Here is a 23,493-nt window from a genome sequence, read left to right on the forward strand (position 1 = left end):
GCGGAGCAGGGGCAGGGTGCGCGCGCGTGAGAACGTCCGGGGAGCGCGCGCGCCGCCGCCGACGCCGCCGGGCTGAGAGAAGAGCTTGCGGGGTTTGCGGTTGATGGCTCCGACTGAAGGGCTGGAGGCGGCGTATGCCGCTGTTCTTGCTGTCGCTCCCGACACCTCCGTCAGCTTCTGGTCATGAGAGGTCAGGCCTGGGGGAAGCGGGCAGAGGAGGAGGTGGCGAGGGGCCGCGGCGCAGGGGGTTCTGGGGAGAATAGGCACTCGAGGCTCGGACGTGGGTGGAGAACTCTGCCCTCGGAGATTCCGGAAGAGTTGTGTTGACTTTTCTTCCCTTTTTTCTCCTCTTTCTTGTCTGTGCATGAAGGAAAGTGGGAGGGTTCTATGTTATTTATAGAAAAGACTCTGAAACCCTGCTGTCCAACGTCGCTCTTCAGAGTTTTGACGAAATAACACCCGTGGCGTCGGGGCCTCGGTGAAAGCCTTTAGTGAAAAGCACTGAAACCCAAGCCGCCAGACGCGGTGACTGCACCACTGTTCAGTCCTGGGAGTGAAATAGAATGACACAGAACATTCCCTGAAGTGAACTCTAGCCTCCTCCTAGACAAACGGGAAAAGCACAGCGGCGTGGGATAGGCTCAGCGTATCGTCAGCTGGGATGCCCACTCTGTTCTTCTGGTTCCATGAGGTCTACACTGGATCATTTATTAGAGAGATCTTTCTCTGCTAGGGTCCTCTTTCCTCACACCCCTCCCTCCGTAATACATACACCACCGACGGTGGCATTTTATTGGGTCGACTGTGTAACTGTGCTTATATTCAGACTAAAGAGTTACCTAGCAATTACATGGTGACTCCCCACAGTATCTATGCTTTAAATGTATTTAGGTAACATTCTTTTGCGCGGGGAGGTAATATTCTTGGTGGCACTATTAATTATTGGAAACTTTATGAGCTTTGGGAAAGCTGCTTGAGCAGAAAATATAATTTGTAGGTCACCTAAGTGCAGTGTTTATTATTAGTTACCTATGATGATAGTAAGACATTAAGATTTAATGTCGTTTTTCTTCCTAACATTTCCAACCATTAAAAAATACTGACTCACTCTTCCTTATGAAACTTCTTTGATGTAGAATCTACATCAGAGATGAAACTGCTCCAGTTGGGCAAAGTAAATGTACCAGAGTATCCAGTGAGGACTGGTGCTTATTAACATCTGCTGGGCACCCATACTTCATGACTGTTTTGTGGATGCCTTCTGCCATTAGGGAACTGGAAGCATTTGCAGCTCAACTTTTTTTTGGTAGCATATGTTCCCTAAAAGATCATTTGTGTAGGGCAGCAGAGCCTTGGCATTAAGGGAGAAAGGAGGACTCCAGTGATAAATAACCTGAAAATTCATCTGCTGTGATTATTTGCTACTCCTTTAGTGAATAAAGGATACCCAGTGAGGAATATACTGACGGTATTTAACTGCCTGTTTACTTAGAATATTTTCTATTTGATTTTTTAGGAGACAGAGCCCTGAAGCAAAGACATCTGGGTCAGAGAAAAAGTATTTAAGGGCCATGCAAGCCAATCGTAGCCAATTGCACAGTCCTCCAGGAACTGGAAGCAGTGAGGATGCCTCAGCCCCTCAGTGTGTCCACACGAGATTGACAGGAGAAGGGTCTTGTCTTCATTCTGGAGATGTTCATATCCAGATAAACTCCATACCTAAAGAATGTGCAGAAAATACAAGCTCCAGAAATACAAGGTCAGGTGTCCATAGCTGTGCCCATGGATGCGTACACAGTCGCTTACGGGGTCACTCCCACAGTGAAGCAAGGCTGCCTGATGATACTGCCGCAGAATCTGGAGATCATGGTAGTAGCTCCTTCTCAGAATTCCGCTGTCTCTTCAAGTGGTTGCAAAAAAGTCTTCCATATATTTTGATTCTGAGTGTCAAACTTGTTATGCAGCATATAACAGGTAGGGCATAATAAAACATTGACTAGTTTTCATTCCTAAATTCAGTTAATTTTCTTTCATTATTGGTAATCTACTTAATGCATCAGTTACTTATTTTCTGTTAGCTTTTATTATTGTGTGTTTTTAATTTATGTTATTGTTAGCTTATATAATCCTCTTTGATTTTTTTTCTTTCAATTAACTGGAACTTATTTTCTAACAGGAATTTCTCTTGGAATTGGGCTGCTAACAACTTTTATGTATGCAAACAAAAGCATTGTAAATCAGGTTTTTCTAAGAGTAAGTATAACAAGCAACTAAAAAATTATTAACTTTCTCTCCATAGATTTTAGAGAAATAATTTTGAGAGAAATAGGAAATAACTTTTGAAAGAAATATAATGGGATATATTGTAACATCCATGATATATTAAATTTGTTATCTAAATCCTGGAATAAATTCTCTCTCCTAATGCTGAATGCCTTCATCTTACCTTCTTTGTTTTTTTTTTTTTTTTTTGAGGCGGAGTCTCGCTCTGTCGCCGGGACTGGAGTGCAGTGGCCGGATCTCAGCTCACTGCAAGCTCTGCCTCCTGGGTTTAGGCCATTCTCCTGCCTCAGCCTCCCGAGTAGCTGAGACTACAGGTGCCCGCCACCTCGCCTGGCTAGTTTTTGTATTTTTAGTAGAGACGGGGTTTCATCGTGTTAGCCAGGATGGTCTCGATCTCCTGACCTCGTGATCCGCCCGTCTCGGCCTCCCAAAGTGCTGGGATTACAGGCTTGAGCCACCGCGCCCGGCCACCTTACCTTCTTTGTAAGAAAAAAAAAAAATTGGTTACTGTTAAAGAAAAAGTAGTAAAAAGGATTAAGAGCTAGAACACACGATTTGGTCTGATTTGGTAAGTCCTTTCATGTTGTATGAGTTACTTTGATCATACTAAGTAATATCATCATTAAAAACTTTCAGTGGCTGGGCATGGTGGCTCACACCTGTAATCCCAGCACTTTGGGAGGCTGAGGTGGGCAGATCACAAGGTCAGGAGATCATGACCATCCTGGCTAACACGTTGAAACCCTGTCTCTACTAAAAATACAAAAAATTAGCCAGGCGTGGTGGCATGTGCCTGTATTCCCAGCTACTTGGGAGGCTGAGGCAGGAGAATCACTTGAACCCGGGAGGTGGAGGTTGCAGTGAGCTGAGATCGCAACAATGCACTTCAGCCTGGGCTACACAGCAAGACTCCATCTCAAAAAAAGAAAAAAAGACCTGGGCTGGGCGCAGGGGCTCATGCCTGTAATCCCAACATTTTGGGAGGCCCAGGCAGGCAGATCACCTGAGGTCAGAAGTTTGAGAACGGCCTAGCCAATGTGGTGAAACCCCATCTCTACTAAAAACACAAAAATTAGCTGGGCGTGGTGGCGCTTGCCTGTAGTCCCACCTACTTGGGAGGCTGAGGCAGGAGAATTGCTTGAATCCAAGAGGCAGAGGTTGCAGTGAGCCAAGATCGTGCCACTGCAGCCTGGCGACAGAGTAAGACTCCATCTCAAAAAAAAAAAAAAGAAAAGAAAATTAAACCCAAGGAATTTTTCCGTAACATAAGTTACACGAGCCCTAGTCATATAAATCATTGGGAAAAATAGGATGAGTTTCTAAAATTTCACCTTTAAGCAACTTTAAATGGCTATGCCTGTGTAAAGTATGCATTCTAACCTGGAAATTTATAGTTAAACCTATCAAACTAGAGAAATCTTAATGATCTGAAATTAGTAAGCTTCATTAAACTTGACTTTAAAAGTGAGATTACAGGCAAGGCACAGTGGCTCATGTCTGTGGGAGGCTGAGATGGGCAGATTGCTTGAGCCCAGGAATTGAAGACTAGCCTGGGCAACATGGCCAAAAAACCCCAATTCTACAAAAAATTAGCTGGGCGTGGTGGCATGTGCTTGTAATCTCTGCTATCTGGGAGGCTGAGGTGGGAGGATTGCCTGAGCCCAGGTGGTTGGGGCTGCAGTGAGTTGTGATCATGCCACTGCACTCCAGTCTGGGTGAAAGAGTGAGACCCTGTGTCAAAAATAAATAAATAAAGGGAGATTACAACTACTTGGGAGGCTGAGTTGGGAAGAATGCTTGCGCTTAGGAGTTTTGGGCAATGTGTCGAGACCCCATATAAAAAAAGAAGTGAGATTAAGACATTAATTTATTAAATTCTTATAATCTGGGAATTTTTAAAATATAAAACCTTGACAAGTGAATCAAGGTTAAAATGCATTTTGAAATTTTCTTTTGTGGGTGGGTCCATTTTTTTTCTGAGACGGAGTTTCACTCTGTGGCCCAGGCTGGAGTGCAGTGGCGTGATCTTGGCTCACTGCAATCTCTACCTCCTGGGTTCAAGCGATTCTCATGCCTTAGCCTCCTGAGTAGCTGGGATTACAGGCACATGCCACGGCGCCTGGCTAACTTGTATTTTTTTTTTAGTAGAGACGGGTTTCACTGTGTTGGGCAGGCTGGTCACAAACTCCTAACCTCAAACGATCCGCTGACTTCGGCCTCCCAAAGTGCTGGGATTACTGGTGTGAGCCACTGCCCTCGTCCTGGGTGGGTCCTTTATGTCAGCTTGTGGAAGACCTGGCTTCTTTTTTTTTTTTAATTTAATTTAATTTTCCTTTTTTTTTTTTTTTTTGAGAGAAAACTTGGCTTCTTTGAAACATAGGTAATGTTTTTCATACAGTGAAGAAACTTGTATTTTAAACATTTGTTTAATATATGAGTTGTGTTTGGTCACTAAAGTTGTATAAAACAGTAACTGTGATGATTATGTACAGTTTAACAGATATTCTATATTAAGATTAATTTAGAAAAATATTATAAGTTAATAGTCAAAGTAAAACAGTTTAATGATACTTAAAATTCTGGCAAAATCAAAGTAACATTATAAAATTGTTTATCTTTCAGGAAAGGTCCTCAAAGATTCAGTGTGCTTGGTTACTGGTATTCTTAGCAGGATCTTCTGTTCTTTTATATTACACCTTTCATTCTCAGTCACTTTATTACAGGTAATTAGAGGTCCAAATACACAATTACATTTTTAATGTAATCATATATTTCATAGCACTTTGTATCTTACTTCACATAGTACTTATTGTATTCAGTTCAATTCGGTTTTTAACTGTCTCCTTTCACAAGCGAGAGCTTTTTTGAGGCAGAGTCTCACTCTGTCGCCCAGCCTGGAGTGCAGTGTCTTGATCTTGGCTCACTGCAACCTCTGCCTCTCAGGTTCAAGCAATTCTCCCGTCTAAGCCTCCTGAGTAGCTGGCACCACGCCCGGCAAATTTTTGTATTTTTAGTAGAGATGGAGTTTCACCATGTTGGTCAGACTGGTCTTGAACTCGTGAACCGCCCGCTTCAACCTCCCAAAGTGCTGGGATTACAGGTGTGAGCCACTGCGCCCAGCCTCATAAGTGAGAGCTTTAAGTGACTTATTCAGATTTTGTATCCCCAGTGCCTTGTCACGTAGCAGATGCTCAATAAATATTTTTTGATACCTGAGTTTTTGTTTATATATTCCATATTTTTTTTTTTTTTTTTGAGACTGGAGTCTCACTCTGTCGCCCAGGCTGGAGTGCAGTGGTGTGATCTCGCCTCACTGCAAGCTCTGCCTCCTGGCTTCACGCCATTCTCCTGCCTCAGCCTCCCGAGTAGCTGGAACTACAGGCGTCTGCCACCACGCCCAGCTAATTTTTTGTATTTTTAGTAGAAACGGGGTTTCACCATGTTGGCCAGGATGGTCTCGATCTCCTGATCTTGTGATCCGCCCGCCTCAGCCTCCCAAAGTGCTGGGATTACAGCCTCCCAAAGTGCTGGGAATATATGGCGTGAGCCACCGTGCTCAGCCATATGTTCCATATTTTTAAAGTACCATTAGGTTGTTATTGTTGGTCTTTGTTTCTGAAAGTAAGAACACTTACTAAATTACAGTAGCTGATAAGTTTCCATGTCAAATGGCAGTATTCTGAATTTTCAGCTTTTACTAGAATATTAGAAGACCTTGTTTCACTGGAGTTGGAGAGATGGGCAAATCTGGGATATAGTTTGGAGGTGGAGCCAGTATCCCTCAGATGGACTGGATTGGGTAGGTGGGTGGAGAGAAGCAAGAATGACCTCTGGGTTTTTAGTCTAAGCAGCTGGCTGGATGGTGGTGTCATTTCATTGGGTTGAGGAAGGAACTGATTTTGAGGAGAAAAATCAGTAATTTTGTTTTGAACATGTTAAGTTTGAGAGGCTAAGTAGAATTGATAAGAAAATGGTACCAAATATATGTCATGAACTCAGGGTAGAGGTTAAGGCTATAAATTTTGGTATCAGGAGCATATGGTTGATATTTAAAAACCACAGGACTGGACAAAACTAACCCAGGAAAGAGAGAGTGTAGACAAAGAGCCCAGTACTGGACATGACCACAATTGGAAGAGAAACAGCAAAGGAGACTAAGAAGAAACCAGCAGTGAAATATGAGAAATAGAAGAGTGTTGTGTTAAAAGTCTAGAAAGAGGCCGGGCGCAGTGGCTCAAGCCTGTAATCCCAGCACTTTGGGAGGCTGAGACGGGCGGATCACGAGGTCAGGAGATCGAGACCATCCTGGCTAACATGGTGAAACCCCGTCTCTACTAAAAAATACAAAAAACTAGCCGGGCGAGGTGGCGGGCGCCTGTAGTCCCAGCTACTCGGGAGGCTGAGGCAGGAGAATGGCATAAACCCGGGAGGCGGAGCTTGCAGTGAGCTGAGATCCAGCCACTGCACTCCAGCCTGGGCGACAGAGCAAGACTCCGTCTCAAAAAAAAAAAAAATGTCTAGAAAGAAAACTATTCAGGGAGGGAAGACGGAAAAAGAGAAGTGACCTTGAAATTTAGCCATACAGAGGGAGTTGATGATCTTGACAAGCAATTCACTGAAAGGAAGAGATAGAATCTTAATTGGAATTGGTTAAGATAAACATGGCAGATGTTTAGTATTGATGAGTTTTTCTCGTTTACAGGCTAGAAAGGTGTCAACTATGACAAACTGAAGACTTTTTCCTTATTCTATGAAGGGAAGATCTAAAATCCAAACATTCTAAAAGTCTCTAAAATAAGCAAAATGATCCTCCATTCCATTATTGTGAACTCTGACATCCTGCCAAATTCATATTTTTTACATATCAAAATATTTGTAGCAAATTAAAACCCTTTATTAATACTTTACCTTTGTATGTTGCTCTGGTAAATTACGATGTTTTTCTTTTGGTAGCTTAATTTTTTTAAATCCTACTTTGGACCATTTGAGCTTCTGGGAAGTACTTTGGATTGTTGGAATTACAGACTTCATTCTGAAATTCTTTTTCATGGGCTTAAAATGCCTTATTTTATTGGTGCCTTCTTTCATCATGCCTTTTAAATCTAAGGTAAGAAACTAGCTTATGCTTTATTGGAGTGATGTTAACGAATCACATTAATGCTATTTAGTCTTTGTTTAAATGAATCTTCCTTTTGCAATTTTTCAGTTTGCTAACTATAACTAGCTTTAATTATCTGTATTATTTCAGCTTGGCAACCATTTGTTCAGGCACTTGAACCTGATTATTAACCTATTTGGATAAAATCAGAATTATATTTGTTTCAGAATAATTTAAAAATCAGTCCCCACATCATATATGGGAAACTATTTAGATTTGTACTTCTGTTCTCCAAGGCATTTTCAATTGACAGTTGACTATATACAATTATTCAGTGGTTTCCCATAGGCAATTAAAACTTTTAAATTTTTATAATCAGCAAAAACATACTCACATAGGTTTTACTTGCAATATACATAAAACATTTTCACTATATATATATATATATATATATATTTTTTTATTTTTTTTTTTTTTTGAGACTGAGTCTCGCTCTGTTGCCCAGGCTGGAGTGCAGTAGTGTGATCTTGGCTCACTGCAACCTCCCAGGTTCATGCAGTTCTCCTGCCTCAGCTTCCTGAGTAGCTGGGATTACAGGTGCCCACCACCACACCCAGCTAATTTTTGTATTTTTAGTAGAGTCGGGGTTTCACCATGTTGGCCAGGCTGGTCTCGAACTCCTGACCTTAGGTGATCCACCCGTTTCGACCTCCCAAAGTGCTGGGAGCCACCATGTCCAGCCTAGAAATTCTTTCAAAGCAGACCACTCGGTGACTGTAATATGTGAGAACCAGCTTGAGGTTCAGTCATAATCATTATGAAGATTAATTTTATAGTTATTTATGTTATTGTATCATATACTCAGTGTTCTCAGTCTAGTATTGTTTGCGCTATGTAGTTAAGTAGTTTGGGTAGATCTATTTGTTTTCTTATTTTTTAGGGTTACTGGTATATGCTTTTAGAAGAATTATGTCAATACTACCGAACTTTTGTTCCCATACCAGTTTGGTTTCGCTATCTTATAAGCTATGGGGAGTTTGCTAACGTAACTAGATGGAGTCTTGGGATATTGCTGGCTTTACTCTACCTCATACTAAAAGTAGGTAACATTACAAATCTTGTCACTGCATGATTCATGTTAATGATTACTGATACATACTACTGTTTTCCTCTTTAACAGTTTTATAGTTTATCTTCATATCACTAGTTTGAAGTAGTAGCAGGTTCTATTTCTGTTCAGAAATGGAGAAACAGAAATAGACTATCTTAATCCAGCGGTCCTCAGTTTTCATTGGAGGGAAGGGGAGTAGACTTTCACATAGTGTGGATTATCTAAGTAGGGAAAACAAGTGGAATAGAACATACCCATCCTTGGTAGTAACACTGTCATACACATAATTCTTAAACTAGTAGAGTACCTTGTCCTGTTCGCTCCATGTCTGTGCCCCTCAACCTAATAATCACTTTATGAAACTTTAAAATCTAAATGTTGGCCAGGCGCGGTGGCTCACGCCTGTAATTCCAGCACTTTGGGAGGCCGAGGTGGGCGAATCACGAGGTCAAGAGTTCAAGACCAGCCTGGCCAACATGGTGAAACCCCATCTCTCCTAAAAATATGAAAAAAAAAACTAGCCAGGCATGGTGGCAGGTGCCTGTAGTCCCAGCTACTCAGGAGGCTGAGGCAGGAGAATTGCTTGAATCTGGGAAGCAAAGGTTGCAGTGAGCTGAAATCATGCCACTGCACTCCAGCCTGGGCGTCAGAGTGAGACTCTGTCTCAAAAATAGTAATAAAATAAAATCTAAATGTTAAAAACGTGAATCAGATAAAATTACTTTGACTTTGACATAGTTGTTTGTATTTGTCTTGATCAAATTGTTAACTCTAGGTGTTTAAATGTACTTCAGCTTGCTGAGATGGCTCAAATCTATAAATTGAGTAAAATATTCAGCACAAAATGATTAGTTGTGACATATAATGAGCATTAAGTTAATATGAGGATTTGATGTTACGGGGTTTCAGCTTTGGTTTTTGGGTTTAGCAGATAGGACTGTTTGAATTAATAAATGATCTCTTACTTCCCTTTTCAGCTTTTGGAATTTTTTGGGCATCTGAGAACTTTCAGACAGGTTTTACGAATATTTTTTACACAACCAGTAAGTACTTTTTATCAGTTAAGAAAAACATCTTCACCTTTCTTCATTGCTAAAATTTTTTTAGTGCAGCAGTTTTACAAGAATGGATTTCATAAATGGATGATCCTTTTCTTTTACTTTGATGATTTTCTAGTACTTTGGCACTTGGGGCTATAATAATTTAGGAGTTTTATCTCTGTGATCAGATTCTTGAATCACACATTGACAACCACCTGCTGATTGCTGCAGTGCTTATATATTTGAACTTGTCTCTTGCCCCTTCAATCCATTTGACATTTTTAAGGGCTTGTAAACCCTTAAAAATCTTATGAACTTTTGTTCCTCTTTTTTAATCCACAAGTGGGGGCTTTGTGTATTCCTATTAACTCCTTATTCACCTGTGAAAATCTTTCGACTATAATTTATTGTGTATGTTTAGAAAGCTCATTGCCAAAAATCATGTCTCTTGCAGTTTTCTTACTGGAGCACATTTCCCCATTGCTCGATTATATGTGCACAAATAAGTTCATGGCATGAAATTTAACAATTAATTGAGACTTTGATGTCATTTATAATATGATTATGTGATTCTATTGATGTTGCAAATTGCAGTGAAAGGATGTCATAGAGAACCCTAATTTACTACTTAGTAGCCTGAAAGGTTCCCAGTACCTACATGTGGTCACCAGATTTCAGGGTTTGATTCTCAACTTTGCAGTCATTTCACCAGGGCTCAAGGAGACTGACTTAAAAGAATCCCAACAGAATAATATACTGTAAAAAAAAAAAAAAAAAAAAAAAAAAGTTTTATGTCTACAAAGTAAACCAGACTAACTGGCCAGGGCATCTTTTCCCTAAGATAGAGCTAGCAATGTAGAAACAAACTGCTACATCCTATGTAAGCTTCTTTCTCTAGACAAGACATAATAAAATTCAGAGAGTTCAGCTTTGTCCAAGTCAGTTCAACTGATGATGTGAGCATCAACCATTTTACTATAATTGGTCTTGTAAGATTTGTGCTAAAATACTCTCAAGAAAATACCCTGATATTCTTTCTCTGAGACAAACTATAGAGAGGGTATCAGTCATCAATACTTTGATTTGTTCAAGTCTCCTTTACCAGGGAAATGGCAGTTACTATCTGGAGAGGGAGTCTCCAAGATGCCAGATGAGTAATGTTTTTTTTTTGTTTTTTTTGTGTGTTTTTTTTTGAGACGGAGTCTCGCTCTGTGGCCCAGGCTGGAGTGCAGTGGCCGGACCTCAGCTCACTTAAAGCTCCACCTCCTGGGTTCATGCCATTCTCCTGCCTCAGCCTCCCGAGTAGCTGGGACTACAGGCGCCCGCCACCTCGCCTGGCTAGTTTTTTGTATTTTTTAGTAGAGACGAGGTTTCACCGTGTTAGCCAGGATGGTCTTGATCTCCTGACCTCGTGATCCGCCCGTCTCAGCCTCCCAAAGTGCTGGGATTACAGGCGTGAGCCACCGCGCCAAGCCCAGATGAGTAATGTTTTAAAAGCTTGTCAGCATAATTATCTGCACATGTACTTTGCTAAATGATACCTTACTGAAGGGAAATTGACACCAAGATCATCTAACAGTATTCTGACTTGTTTCTGAAATCTTTATCACCAGTCTCAAAAAAACCTAATTTTTAATATCTTTTTCCTTTGAGTTTTACTTTGATTTTGATGTTGTTAGCCTGAGACGTTTTAGTACAAGAAGTTTAGGTAACTTCAGATATGTTAAGTCATGTTTTACCCTCATGACCGTGACTGAACTTGGGTGTTTTTACATCTCTTTAGTTACCTCTTCCCCATCATTTCTACAGAAAGCAGGTTTCATCTGTAACATTTTGATTTCTCCAAATTTCACTGAGGGTTATTAACATCACATCTAGTTAATGCCTAAGTTCTGAATCTGGTGAGGAAGTTAAAATCTTAGAGACGAGAAACTTGTTATTAGGACATTAGAAGAGAAGAAAATTCAAATGTTGCATTTTTGTTCAGTTAGTTTTCACAGTAGTTATTCTACCCAAGCGACATTTACAGTTGCAGTTTCTCTGTAAAACTTTTTCATGTTTAGCACTAAATGCTTTTTATAATTTGGAATAATTTTTAGACCTAGTGACAGACCACTCTTCAGTGGTCCCTAAGTCATCTTCATATTGCAGTCACTTGGAGACCTTTCAAATAATAGAATACTGGGTCACATCCCAATATGTCTGGTCCTACTGAATCAATATTGTGTGGAACAGAGGAATCTATTTTTAAAGCAAGCTTTCCACATGAGTTACATTCAGCCAGCCAAGCTTTGGCTGGATTGATTTTATGAACCACTGCTGCAGGTAATAAGTGAGCTCCATGTGGCAGTCCAGCATCAAATAATACATGGCTATAGATTTTATAATAGTTATGTTTCAGATGGCTTAGTCTCTTAAGCCAGTTATGTTGAATTTGAAGCACTATCATCCTTTGGAAAGCTAGTAGATCTAACAATCTTCCAAAATCCTATTATGTATTATTTATTGATTTCATCTTGGTACACTCAAGAGGTGGTTCTGTATATGTGGTTCAGCTTTGAAATGTTTGTATCCTTTGGGAAGGTTTTCAAATGCCTGGTTCCAGGGAGATTTGAGAAGTACAGCATCACTTATGTAATTTGAGAACAGGAAAGAAAGAAATTTGTAGATGAACAGAACTTACTATCTTCATAGAGTTATGGAGTGGCTGCCAGCAAGAGACAGTGTTCAGATGTGGATGATATTTGTTCAATATGTCAAGCTGAATTTCAGAAGCCAGTTCTTCTCATCTGTCAGGTAATTATATTTTTAAATTTAAAAACCTAAATACAACACTTTTCTGTGACTTGCAAGAGTCACATTTATGTTTGTTGTAAGGCAAAAAAAAAAAATCTAGTGTTTAGTGGAAGGTAGCATTCACTGTACATACTAGTAATTTATTCATTATCAGGGGATTGGTGGATTGGCTTTGTCCCTTATATTCTGAAAATTTTTATGCAGAGGAGTGTATGAAAGGGAAAAATAATTTAACTGGCAGATTGAATACCAAAGTGATTAAAAAACAGGCTATTTTTATAATTGGATACTAGCCATTTAGAACAACACCATTTGTTACTGGATTGTGGCCCTTTCCTACACTTTATGGCAGTTACTAGTAACTACAAGACTTTAAGCTGTTATCACACTTAATCTTAAAGGTGTCACCTAAGTATAGCTTTTATGGTTAAATGGATGGTACAGCCAGAACACTAGTGCCAATCATACTGCTCTTTGTCTTCTTGAATGTCTCATACGTTCTCTATTTTCACAACTGTAAAATGAGGGGATTAGTGCTCTTCAAAATCCCTTTCAGGCTGGACACAGTGGCTCACACCTGTAATCCCAGCACTTTGGGTGGCCCAAGTGGGTGTATCACCTGAGGTCAGGAGTATGAGACCAGCCTGACCAACACGGTGAAACCCTGTCTCTACTAAAAATACAAAAATTAGCTGGGCATGGTGGTGGCAGGCACCTGTAATCCCGGCAACTTGGGAGGCTGAGGCAGGAGAATCGCTTGAACCTGCGGGGGGTGGAGGTTGCAGTGAGCCGAGATGGTGCCATTGCACTCCGGCCTGGGTGACAGAGCAAGTCTCCAGTCTCCATCTCAAAAAAAGAATCCCTTTCATTCCCTACAATGTGATGGATTTAAAATGATTATCAAGTATAAAATCTAATTCTTAATTCCATTACAGCATATATTTTGTGAAGAGTGCATTACCTTATGGTTTAACAGAGAGAAAACATGTCCACTCTGCAGAACTGTGATTTCAGACCATATAAACAAATGGAAAGATGGAGCCACTTCATTACACCTTCAAATATATTAAGTTGTATAAACTATTAAGGCCACAAAATACGAATGTCATTTGGTCATAATAACTACTGATAAGGCATCAGAATGGATTTTCAGGGCTGCAAGAAAAATGTTTCCAGATGGTTTTAGAATGTAAGACTTACGGTCCAATTCACCAAAAGATTAAATGAAAGAACCCTATTTTAAAATATATATAATGTTCAACCTAATGTATATGCAACATTTATTCTATTCTAATTATTTGACAGGTAACTGCAGTGTTAAATTGTAAATGTGTTTTCTTAATGTCACCAAAACAGCAATTTGAAATTAGAACTAGTGGATTTAGAGAACTCAGGTATTCTTTCCTGACATTGTTTTCAGAATAAAGAATATTTTTCATAATATTTTAAGATACATACTATCTAAAAGTAGAATTTTGTTCAGCATTGACTTTTATAATTCCCATCCTAAAAATTAATATTTTCATAAAATTTGTATTTTTAAATGAAAATTCTAAATGTTATATTTTATCAGTAACAGATTTTCTAAGTGAAGATTAATTTACTGAGGATGATACATTTTAGTATTGTATTATTCTCTGTAGTAAGACTAGTAATCAGTGAAAATAAATGGATTCATTTTGTCTGTGGACGTCATAAATTCTTCCTGCCATCAGCTTTAATGTTCATGATCATGCTTTTTGTATAGTACCATGGAGTATCTTGAAGTAACTATTAAAATAATTCATGTGGATTACAAACAGCTGGCTTACTTCATGATTTGAATAGTATAAAAAACAAGACAAATGGCCAGGCATGGTGGCTCACACCTGTAATCCCAACACTTTGGGAGGCAGAGGCAGGAGGACTGCTTGAGCCCAGGAGTTCAAGACCAGCCTGAGCAACATCCCATCTCTATTTAAAAAAAAAGAAAAAAGTTTCAAGACAGATGCCCTAAAATCTTAGAAGAATTGCCCTTATAATTAGTCTTCTCTATAAAAGTTTTGGAATTTTATGCTTGAATCACCATCAGTTGGAAGATTAAAGCTTGCACTGAGAGGTGGTCATGAGGTTTTTATAGTGTGGTTTTTTGCCTCTAGGTATTTGTGCAGGGTGCTAGAAAAGGGAATGAAGCACTTTCTCGCCTTGTTACCTCTAAGGAGGAATCTGAAATCTAAAACATGTCTGAAGGGCTGCTAGTGCTTATATCTAAGTTTAGAGTACATCTATCAGTTTGTAGTCAAGGAAAAGGTGGTAGAAAGGAGAACTTAGGAAGCAGAGATAGAAAACAAATTTGCTGTACTGGTAAGACAAAAGCTAAACCAGCACATGGATTAATAAGGATACTGACCAACTGGTTATAGAAGGCACTTTCATGACTGTATGGCCATCCAAATTGACAAATGAACATTAGCAAGCCTGTACCTTTTTTTCTCCAGGTAAATACTACCAGGTTCTAAGTACAACTGTATTCAATTATAGTATATTTCACTTTGTTATCTACTTTGAGACCCACTACAAATATTATTTAAATGGCTTTGTGGTGATGCTAATAGTTGTATTGTTTAGGTATACAGCAGAGGATGGGTGAGGAAAACAATTTGGGATTACAATTTGGCTGTGAAGGATAGCCAAGATGACTTCCTGTTCAAACACAAGAATAGCATTTTACTTCAGCCCTATTATAATACCTATGTAATACATTTGTTTACCCTGTAACTATTCAGACAGTACTGTTTTTTAATGTGTTTAAATAACCAAGGAGGTGCATGGTGGGTTTATTTATTTGGGGAATGCAGTTTATGTATAAATTGAAAAGGGAGAAAATCTAATGGAGCTATGCCATCCAATAACAGTGCTGATGAACTGGAAGCATTTCTTCCATCCCTCTATTCCTTCACCGCAAAAAAAGGTAACAGATTCAAAAACTCATTTACTCTGAATTCAAATCATGACTTTAAAAGATTGTTTTACTAGTATTGGTATGCTACTATGTTGTACAGCAAGGTAAAATCAGTTTGAGAGCTTCTGTAGAGAAATTCCCTTGGCAAGTGTGGTATAATTACCTCACAGGTAAGAAGTGGTTCCTGCAAAATACCCAGCTTACACTAGATATGAGACATTAGTTAAAACAGATATATTCACTACGTTATTTTGTGCATACACATCCAGTTATCAAATGTAGCTGACCAAGTATGGCTGAACAAATTGTTGATTGTTAGCACAAGAAGGTCTTCCTAGAGTGTTTTGTGAAGCTAGCTTTCACGCAGGTTGTTACATGTATTTTTTTTTAAGTAAACAATTCATGTCTACTACCTGACATAACTTGAAAATCAAAGATGTGTAACATTTAACATAAAAATCAGTAAACTTGTTACATACTTAAATAGCTTCAGTTTCTCAGCAGAACAGCTTTTAACCCATTCCTTACATAGTTTATTTATATGACAACTTGAACACATCTGATATGTTAATGAAAATAAATTATTTAAACCATTTATACACCTGATATATATACTAATTTCTTCCTATCATAGGATAATAAAAAATCACTTCTATTTTATGTTCATTCAAATTTGCATTTAATTTCTATTTACATTCATTCAATCTGAAATCAAATAATACAGTAAACTAAATACAAGATGAAAAGCAGAAAAGGTGTTACCCTCATAGCACTCCTAATAAGGCAGCTGAAGAATTTTATTTACTGATAGATGCAAAGCCAACTTGGGATAGGAGAAACAATAGTTTAAAGAGCAAACACAAACACAGACGAACCCATCTTTCAGATGTTATTCCAGATAATCCACTGAGATAATACTTGTGCTATAATGTTAAGAATCACACAAGAAAAAGTACTGTATTAATCAACAACAGACCACAGGTTATGTGTGACAAATACTTTTGTGATAGTTTGTCCAGCTTGCTAGTGTCTACTCGTGTGAAAAAGGTAGATGTTTGGACATTGATGTTTTTGAAAAATTAACCATTTTTAAAGCCTTAAAATCTATTCTTCATAAATTCAACATTTCTCAAGGGAATAATCTTAGATCTAGCCCTTGTAAGCTAGGAACCATATGATTAACTGAATATTCAAAATAGGTCCTATATTAAATATATAATCCAAGGCTCAGTATATTAATACTATCTAAGATGCATCTTGTTTATAATCATTTATCACCTATAGTAAAGAATGTTGAATTTATGGAATATCATACATGCATCCTCCACCCCTCCCCTCAAATTATCTCCTATCTCAAAAAATAGTATGGAAAAATCCTTCTTGAAGGATTCAAATTAGTTAAGACCATAAAAGGGGAAAAAGAACATAATTTTCCTAAAAATCTGGTTCAAAGTTCAATAATTAATACTTTACATTGTTAATCACAGCTGGTTTATAAATCCCAGTTTAGTTATTCTGTAATGCTACAAACCTTATAAAATCAAATTAGTAAACTTCAATTCAGTGATTATATTTTAATTAAAAAACAGCATGTATAAAATAAAAAAATATCCTTTAATAGCTGATTTTAAAGAAAATAATCAAGTGATGAAAAAAAAGCACTTAATCTCTTTTATACACTTACCTGGTATAATCATAAAGAACCCTCTTAGAAACTCAAGACTAGTAATATCGAGATCATATTTTAAACTATGCTTGGATTTTTACAAATAAATATAGATAAGCCATATTGCATAGGTGTGTGCTTTCTGTCTGTGACACTAATGTGACACTTGACATGTTTTCACAGTCATAGTAGGGATATCCATTTATGAAACAAGTTCTCAATAAACTTTCCACAGCATGGGAAATAAATTTCACTTAATAAATGTGAAGTCAGAAAAAACTATGTATTTGTGTGGATGGTAGCTGTGCAATTAATGCTTTTTATGCAGAAAAGTTGCAGTGTTTGCCACTATTGCTGGCACTACTAATTATGAAAATGGTTTAACTGGGGTGGTTATAGCCAGCCAATCACAGTGCTCATGTTACTAGCAAATAGGACCTAGGAGGAATATTTTGGTGAATAAGTTTCACTGGAATTTGGTCAGGCAGTCAACACTACAGTTAGTAAACATATTTGAAAACAAGTATCAAGAGTATCACAAGCCATTTACAGTCTGAAATAATGCCTGTACATATCACCATAGCTTTTCGGGTTCTGTGTTTTGAGACATCACAAATTGTCAGAGAACAAGGATCTGCACTTTAAAGTATAATTTCTGCCCTTAATTATTATTGTAGCTTCTAATTTACCAGCAACAGTCATAAAGTTCTCAGTAGGCTGCTGCAGTAAGGGAGGAGGGGTAAGAGGGAGTGATTTTTTTAAAAAAGGCTTTCTGTCCAAAGATGAGCTTTTATCTATTCTTTCAATTATTGCCACAATTGAAAAGGTATATTTCCAATCATTTTTCATGGTTCTGTTTTTGCTTACTGTCATGGGATTTCATCCCATCTCATTTGAGTTGCAATTTCAAAAAGCAAAGCCTTGTTCTTTTCTGACTGAATTCAACATGCATAAAGAATTTTATGGCTTGGATCCTATGGCTCAAAAAGGTTTGAAAACATAGCAAGCAGCATCTATTTAAAAAAATCCTAGGGTTGCAAAATACGACAAATTGACTTTGCACACTCAGACTGAAGACATTATAAAAGACAAACAAAAAGAGGTGATAGAACTCAACTGCAACTGCATGATCATCTATTATACCAGTATGCACTGAAATATATTTTTATAAAGCTCTGCAGATATTAAACCCTTTCACCAGCTAAAGTCATGGAAATGCTCTCTTTAAGGCAGGAAATATTTAAGAAAGGTAAAGTTACCTTTATTTTTATTCTTTGTACCTGTAAATCATTTATGTAGATTTTGTTACAATTTCAAAAACATAGTGTCCTGTTAACATGTTTCCTAAATTAAGTCACTAAGTTTTCTTATTTACTGTGGAAGACATTCATCAAAAGGCCATCAAATATTTTTACAATCAAAAAATGTAGCCCCATATAGGAGGAAAAAAAAATAGACCTTTTTTTTCTTTTTAAAACTGTTGAGGAAAAAAATATAAGGAAAGTAGACAGCACAAACAGTAGAAAGAAGTAAAACTGAAAATCTTACCAATTTGCTGTAAAGAGATAAAACAGAGAGTGGGCCACAGCAACACCCTCTTCCCCTGGATCTCCCTATCTCCCTCACCTTGCCGACCGCAGTATGTATTTTTTTATCCTGACTCTCTTTTGTTCTTCAGCCAAAGGCTGAACACGTTTGGCGTCTTGAAACAAATACTGGTATAAGAACAGGTGGCGATTTTTTTTCCAGTGCAATGCAGGCCCGGGACAATGATGAAATGTAGGACATACAACTTATGCCCATTCCAAGGCTTCCAGTTAAGCTTAGCACATAGCAGTACTGCAAGTAGAAATGATTAAATAGATTCTTTTTTGTTTTCTCATATTACAGACAGGTATTGCAGCTGGGTTACTGAAAATAAACCCCAGGTCCACCCCAATCCCTCAAACGAGCCACAGCTGTGGTTAACAATGATTCATTTGCATTTTATTATTTCACCAAGAGAAGAAACAGAAGTTGTCTGGCTTTCTTCACACCAACCAATAATTTCGCATTTTAAAGTTTGGGATGTTTTTCATAATGAGCTGAATCAAAAATCTATTTGAAAAATATATATTTATATAAAAAAAAGATTCAGGTTGTTTGCACGTAAAACATCAATTGGTAAGTTTCTTTTGTCTTTGATTCCAAGTTGCTGGAAAAAGTTTGACCAAGCTTGCATGCTAATTTGTCCTTAGTTGCAAGTATTATAGGCAATTTTGTACTTTGCCTAATGAAAGGATAACCCTTCTTCGACACAATCAGAACTCAACAGTGATTCAGGAGCAACATCCTACCCTTAATACTGTCAGTTTCGAGTCATCAACATGAAAATCCTTGATAAGGTTGAGAAGATGTCGCGAGGAATCAATTACTTGATGTGCCTAAGAGTTCAGCAATACTATTTTGCTTTAAGTTTTTTTTTTTTGCACCATTGATTGATTTTTTAAAATCCATGTTTACTTTTCCTCTGTCCAAAGTGTTTTATGTAATGACACTGACTCTCTGAAACTGTCATTTTGAGTCTTGTTTCACTTTGCAGGATGCTCACACATCGCCCTCTCCACCTTGTTTGCCTTAAATTCATTAAAAGCATTGCTCTGTCATAGATTCATACGCAAGTGCTCTGGCCGTTTGGATATCATGGGAAAAGCTTGTTTTTTGTATGGCCCAGAGTTCGGCTGTCGTATTGGAAGTGGTGCCGATGCTTCCCCACTCATTGTCACATCCATCTGCTCTATGCCACTTGTTTCCATTGGGTATTCCACAGGTGTCTGAGGATTTGCTGTGCTGGCCGAAGCACCTCTTCCCCAGAAATCCCCAGGAGAAAATTTGACTGGGCTTTAAGACAAGGAAGAGCTATCATTCATTTGTTTAAGGGTCATCTCAACAAGACATATTTCCTTTACATTTAAAGGGAGTGGGGTAATATGACATTTATTTTCATTTAATTTTATTTTCATGTGGATTAGCACAAAGGCAAAAGTTGAACCATCTCTCGCCCGCCTAGATTAACTGCTAGAATTTCCTAACCAGTCTCTTTACCTCTACACCTGACCCCCAAACCCCTCAATGATATATATATTTAAATACATATTATATATATATATATCATTTTACTCTTCCCCTGCTCAAAACAGCTTTCTATTGCATTTAAAATAAAATCCTTTTCCAAACCTCTGCCCTTCTCCTCCTCACTTACCACACACTCCAGGAACACTGATCTCATTTCCAGGAAAAGGACAACTTTTCTCCTCCCTCAGGGCTTTTGCATTTGCTGTTCTTCTGCCTGCAACATTCTTAAACCTTCTATTTTTGTAGGGCTGGCTCTTTCTGTTCACTGCTAGATGTTACTACACCAGGGAGGCCTTTCTCTGACCACTGTGAGGAGAAGCCCCCTTGTTTTTCCTCTGCTGTCTACCACTACATTCTTTTTTCCCCCTTTTAAATTATAGCACTTAGCACTACTTATATTTTTGTATATCCTTTGTCTATTGTGACTCTCCCACTACATTGTAAGCTTCATTAGGACAGGGACAATTACTGTATTATAGTACTGTACACACACACACAGAACATGCAGCATGCAGTGCTGGTGCTCTTGATACACAATATATGCTGAGTGAATGGATAAAGAGAAACATTTGCCAGTGTGGCTGCTTACTTTCAGGAGGGAAGGTAAACCATATAACATCACAGATTAGTCAGACTAGTCCTTTGCAATGTGAGATATAGATGTTGTGCTTATGTCAACCAAAGAGAACATGACAGTCCTTCATTTATGTAACTTGGCATAAATTTCTTAAGCAAACACTCTCATAGATTGTAATAAAAAAAAAAAATGAAAATAAGAGTGAAATACCTGACAGGTGTTCGTGGGCTGCCAATAAATCTTCGAGGTGATCGGATTTTTGGTTCAAAGGAAAACTTTTCTTTCACACTTTCAAGTACAGATGGAGCCACATATGTAAAACCCTGAAAGACAGTAACAGTGGACTACAGAATGGCATTTTGTCATATATCTCAAGAAAATGGGGCTGTTCAGTCTGACATACCTACACAATGATGCACACCTAAAGCCACCAATGTGTACACTCTCCCACATCCTCAACCTCATTTTTAGAACCTGTTAACTTCTTTCCAGCTATTTCGTGAGGCACACACTTCAAGAAAACAGAATTCTATTGAGCCTGATTACTAGCAAACAAAATTCCACCCTGCTGACAGGAACAGAAAAAAAACAGGAATATTCAGGCTCCATATGAAGATGTTAAATACGGCCAGGCACAGTGGCTCACGCCTGTCATCCCAGCACTTTGGGAGGCCAAGGCAGGCAGACCACCTGAGGTCAGGAGTTCAAAATCAGCCTGGCCAACGTGGGGAAACACCGTCTCTACTAAAAATACAAAAATTAGCCATGCATGGTGGTGCACGCCTATAATCCCAGCTACTCGGAAGGCTGAGGCAAGAGGATCACTTGAACCTGAGAGGCAGAGGTTGCAGTGAGCAGAGATCGCAACACTGCATTCTAGCCTGGGCAACAGAGCAAGACTCCAACTCAAAAATTAAAAAAAAAAAAAAAAAAAAAAATGTTAAATACTAGGAGAAACATAAAGAAACTTCTAGTGTTTCTAGCCACAGGCATGTAAGCAATTAAGTTTATCACCCCAAAACAGTTTCTCATAATTAGGCCAAAGTAAAAACAATTTTCTGACTTGGCATCAAAGTCAGATCTTGTGATCTTTCTGGTTTTATGCCAATGATCAGACAGAATTTGTGTTTTAAGAGATGGGGTATCCCTATATTGCCCAGGCTGGAGTGCAGTGGTGATATCATAGCTCACTGCAGCCTCAAACTCCTGGAACCAAGCTATTCTCCCACCTCAGCCCCTCAAGTAGCTGGGACTATATAGGCATGTGTGATCTCTGCCCAGCTAGAATTTGGTATTTTCTTGATGAATAAGTATCAACATTTCAAAACCTTTCAGTTGTAATAGGCAAAAATGCAGTCTGTTCATTTTAGTTCTCTCTTGGACCTTACTATTAGGCTACCAGCTGTCATTTCTCTAGCTGTCAATGTTCATTCTTTTAACCATCTTCACCTATCTTCTATTTATCAAAATCTATGAATAAGCATTATGTGTTACAATAAGTAAGACTCAACAAAGCTCTGAGTGAAGGCCCAAAGAGTGAGGTGCAATTCTGAAGTGCATATGAATTGTGACAGTTATATGTGAACTTCAGAGAATAATTTTACAAACACTCTAGTGAACTAAAGCTGTAACTACCATGAGGTACAGGCTGTGCCTTAATCATCTTTGAAGTTCCTCTAATTATGTGATGGGGTCTTACAACAGGAATTGAAATATTTGTTGAAATGAGGTTGCTAGAACCACATTATCCAGGTAAGTGGGATGTCACTATATATATGTGTGTGTGTGTGTATATGTGTGTGTATATGTGTGTGTGTGTGTGTGTGTGTATATTTTTTGAGATGGAGTCTCGCTCTGTCGCCCAGGCTGGAGTGCAGTGAGGGGCACGATCTTGGCTCACTGCAACCTCCACCTCCCAGGTTCAAGCGATTCTCCTGCCTCAGCCTTCCCAGTAGCTGGGACTACAGTCATCACGCCTGGCTAATTTTTGTCTTTTTAGTGAGACAGGTTGTCATCATATTGGCCAGGCTGGTCTGGAACTCCTGACATTGTCATCCACCCACCTCAGCCTCCCAAAGTGCTGGGATTATAGGCATGACCCACTGCGCCCGGCCTATTTTTTTTTATTAATGTTTAAAGAGATCCACTTTATGTACAGAATTCTGGCTACAACCTAACAAATGAATTGTTCTGTTCATCAGTTAGCCAATTTAAGTAATTATGAAAAGCTCAATAATACTGTAATTGGCAATGAAAGCTTCAATATCTCACTTTTACCGCCACAACTTTGGATTTCTTGGTAGCTAAAAAAAATGCTTCTATTTTGTGGGTGAAAAACTGTCACATAAGTTGAAATTCTGCAATGTTCAATTGAGGAAAAGGTCTCTATTTTAAATCAAAGGTATAAATTCCACATCTGTAGTACATGAGAGAAAAAAAAAATGCCAAAATTAAAGTGATTCATGCCCACTTCCATAACTGAACCTAAGATTTTACTAACAGATGCCGTAACTTTGATCATGCACCATCAAACTTGAATTTAAAACCATGCATGCACTCACTCATCTTTTATCTCTTATGTAATTAATACTGTAAGATTATATTTTTGCCTACGTGCTCTATATTACTAATTTATAGGACTATTATTATTCAGTGTTGTTTACTCAAACTATACTGTACTACACACAACTTTTGCATTCCATGCTAACTTTATTTTTTTTAATTAATTATTTTATTTTTGATACGGAGTCTCACTATTGCTCAGGCTGGAGTGCAGTGGCATAATCTTGGCTCCTGCAAACCTCTGCCTTCTGGGTTCAAGTGATTCTCCTGCCTCAGCCTCCCAAGTAGTTGGTACCACAGGTGCA

At 38.4% G+C, this 23,493-nt stretch overlaps 1 protein-coding gene across 4 annotated transcripts in view; it reads left to right on the top strand.

Moving 5' to 3' along the window:
- RNFT1 (ring finger protein, transmembrane 1) overlaps positions 1-23,493 on the top strand; it is a 26,857-nt gene continuing 3,364 nt past the window's right edge. Inside the window, exons 1-9 of one of the 4 annotated variants that reach the window (XM_023204664.2) lie at positions 1-190; positions 1,517-1,974; positions 2,177-2,253; positions 4,906-5,006; positions 7,237-7,390; positions 8,322-8,480; positions 9,470-9,535; positions 12,227-12,328; positions 13,264-14,123. In XM_023204664.2, coding sequence (XP_023060432.1) covers positions 135-190; positions 1,517-1,974; positions 2,177-2,253; positions 4,906-5,006; positions 7,237-7,390; positions 8,322-8,480; positions 9,470-9,535; positions 12,227-12,328; positions 13,264-13,398 — 1,308 coding nt within the window. In that variant the 5' untranslated portion in view covers positions 1-134 and the 3' untranslated portion in view covers positions 13,399-14,123. Of the gene's footprint in view, positions 191-1,516; positions 1,975-2,176; positions 2,254-4,905; positions 5,007-7,236; positions 7,391-8,321; positions 8,481-9,469; positions 9,536-12,226; positions 12,329-13,263; positions 14,124-23,493 lie in introns of those variants that run through there. The other 3 variants (XM_031934267.1, XM_031934268.1, XM_031934269.1) reach the window with 3 other exon arrangements.

The sequence above is a fragment of the Piliocolobus tephrosceles genome, chromosome 16 (assembly GCF_002776525.5).
Source record: "Piliocolobus tephrosceles isolate RC106 chromosome 16, ASM277652v3, whole genome shotgun sequence".
In the NCBI taxonomy this organism is placed as follows: domain Eukaryota; kingdom Metazoa; phylum Chordata; class Mammalia; order Primates; family Cercopithecidae; genus Piliocolobus; species Piliocolobus tephrosceles.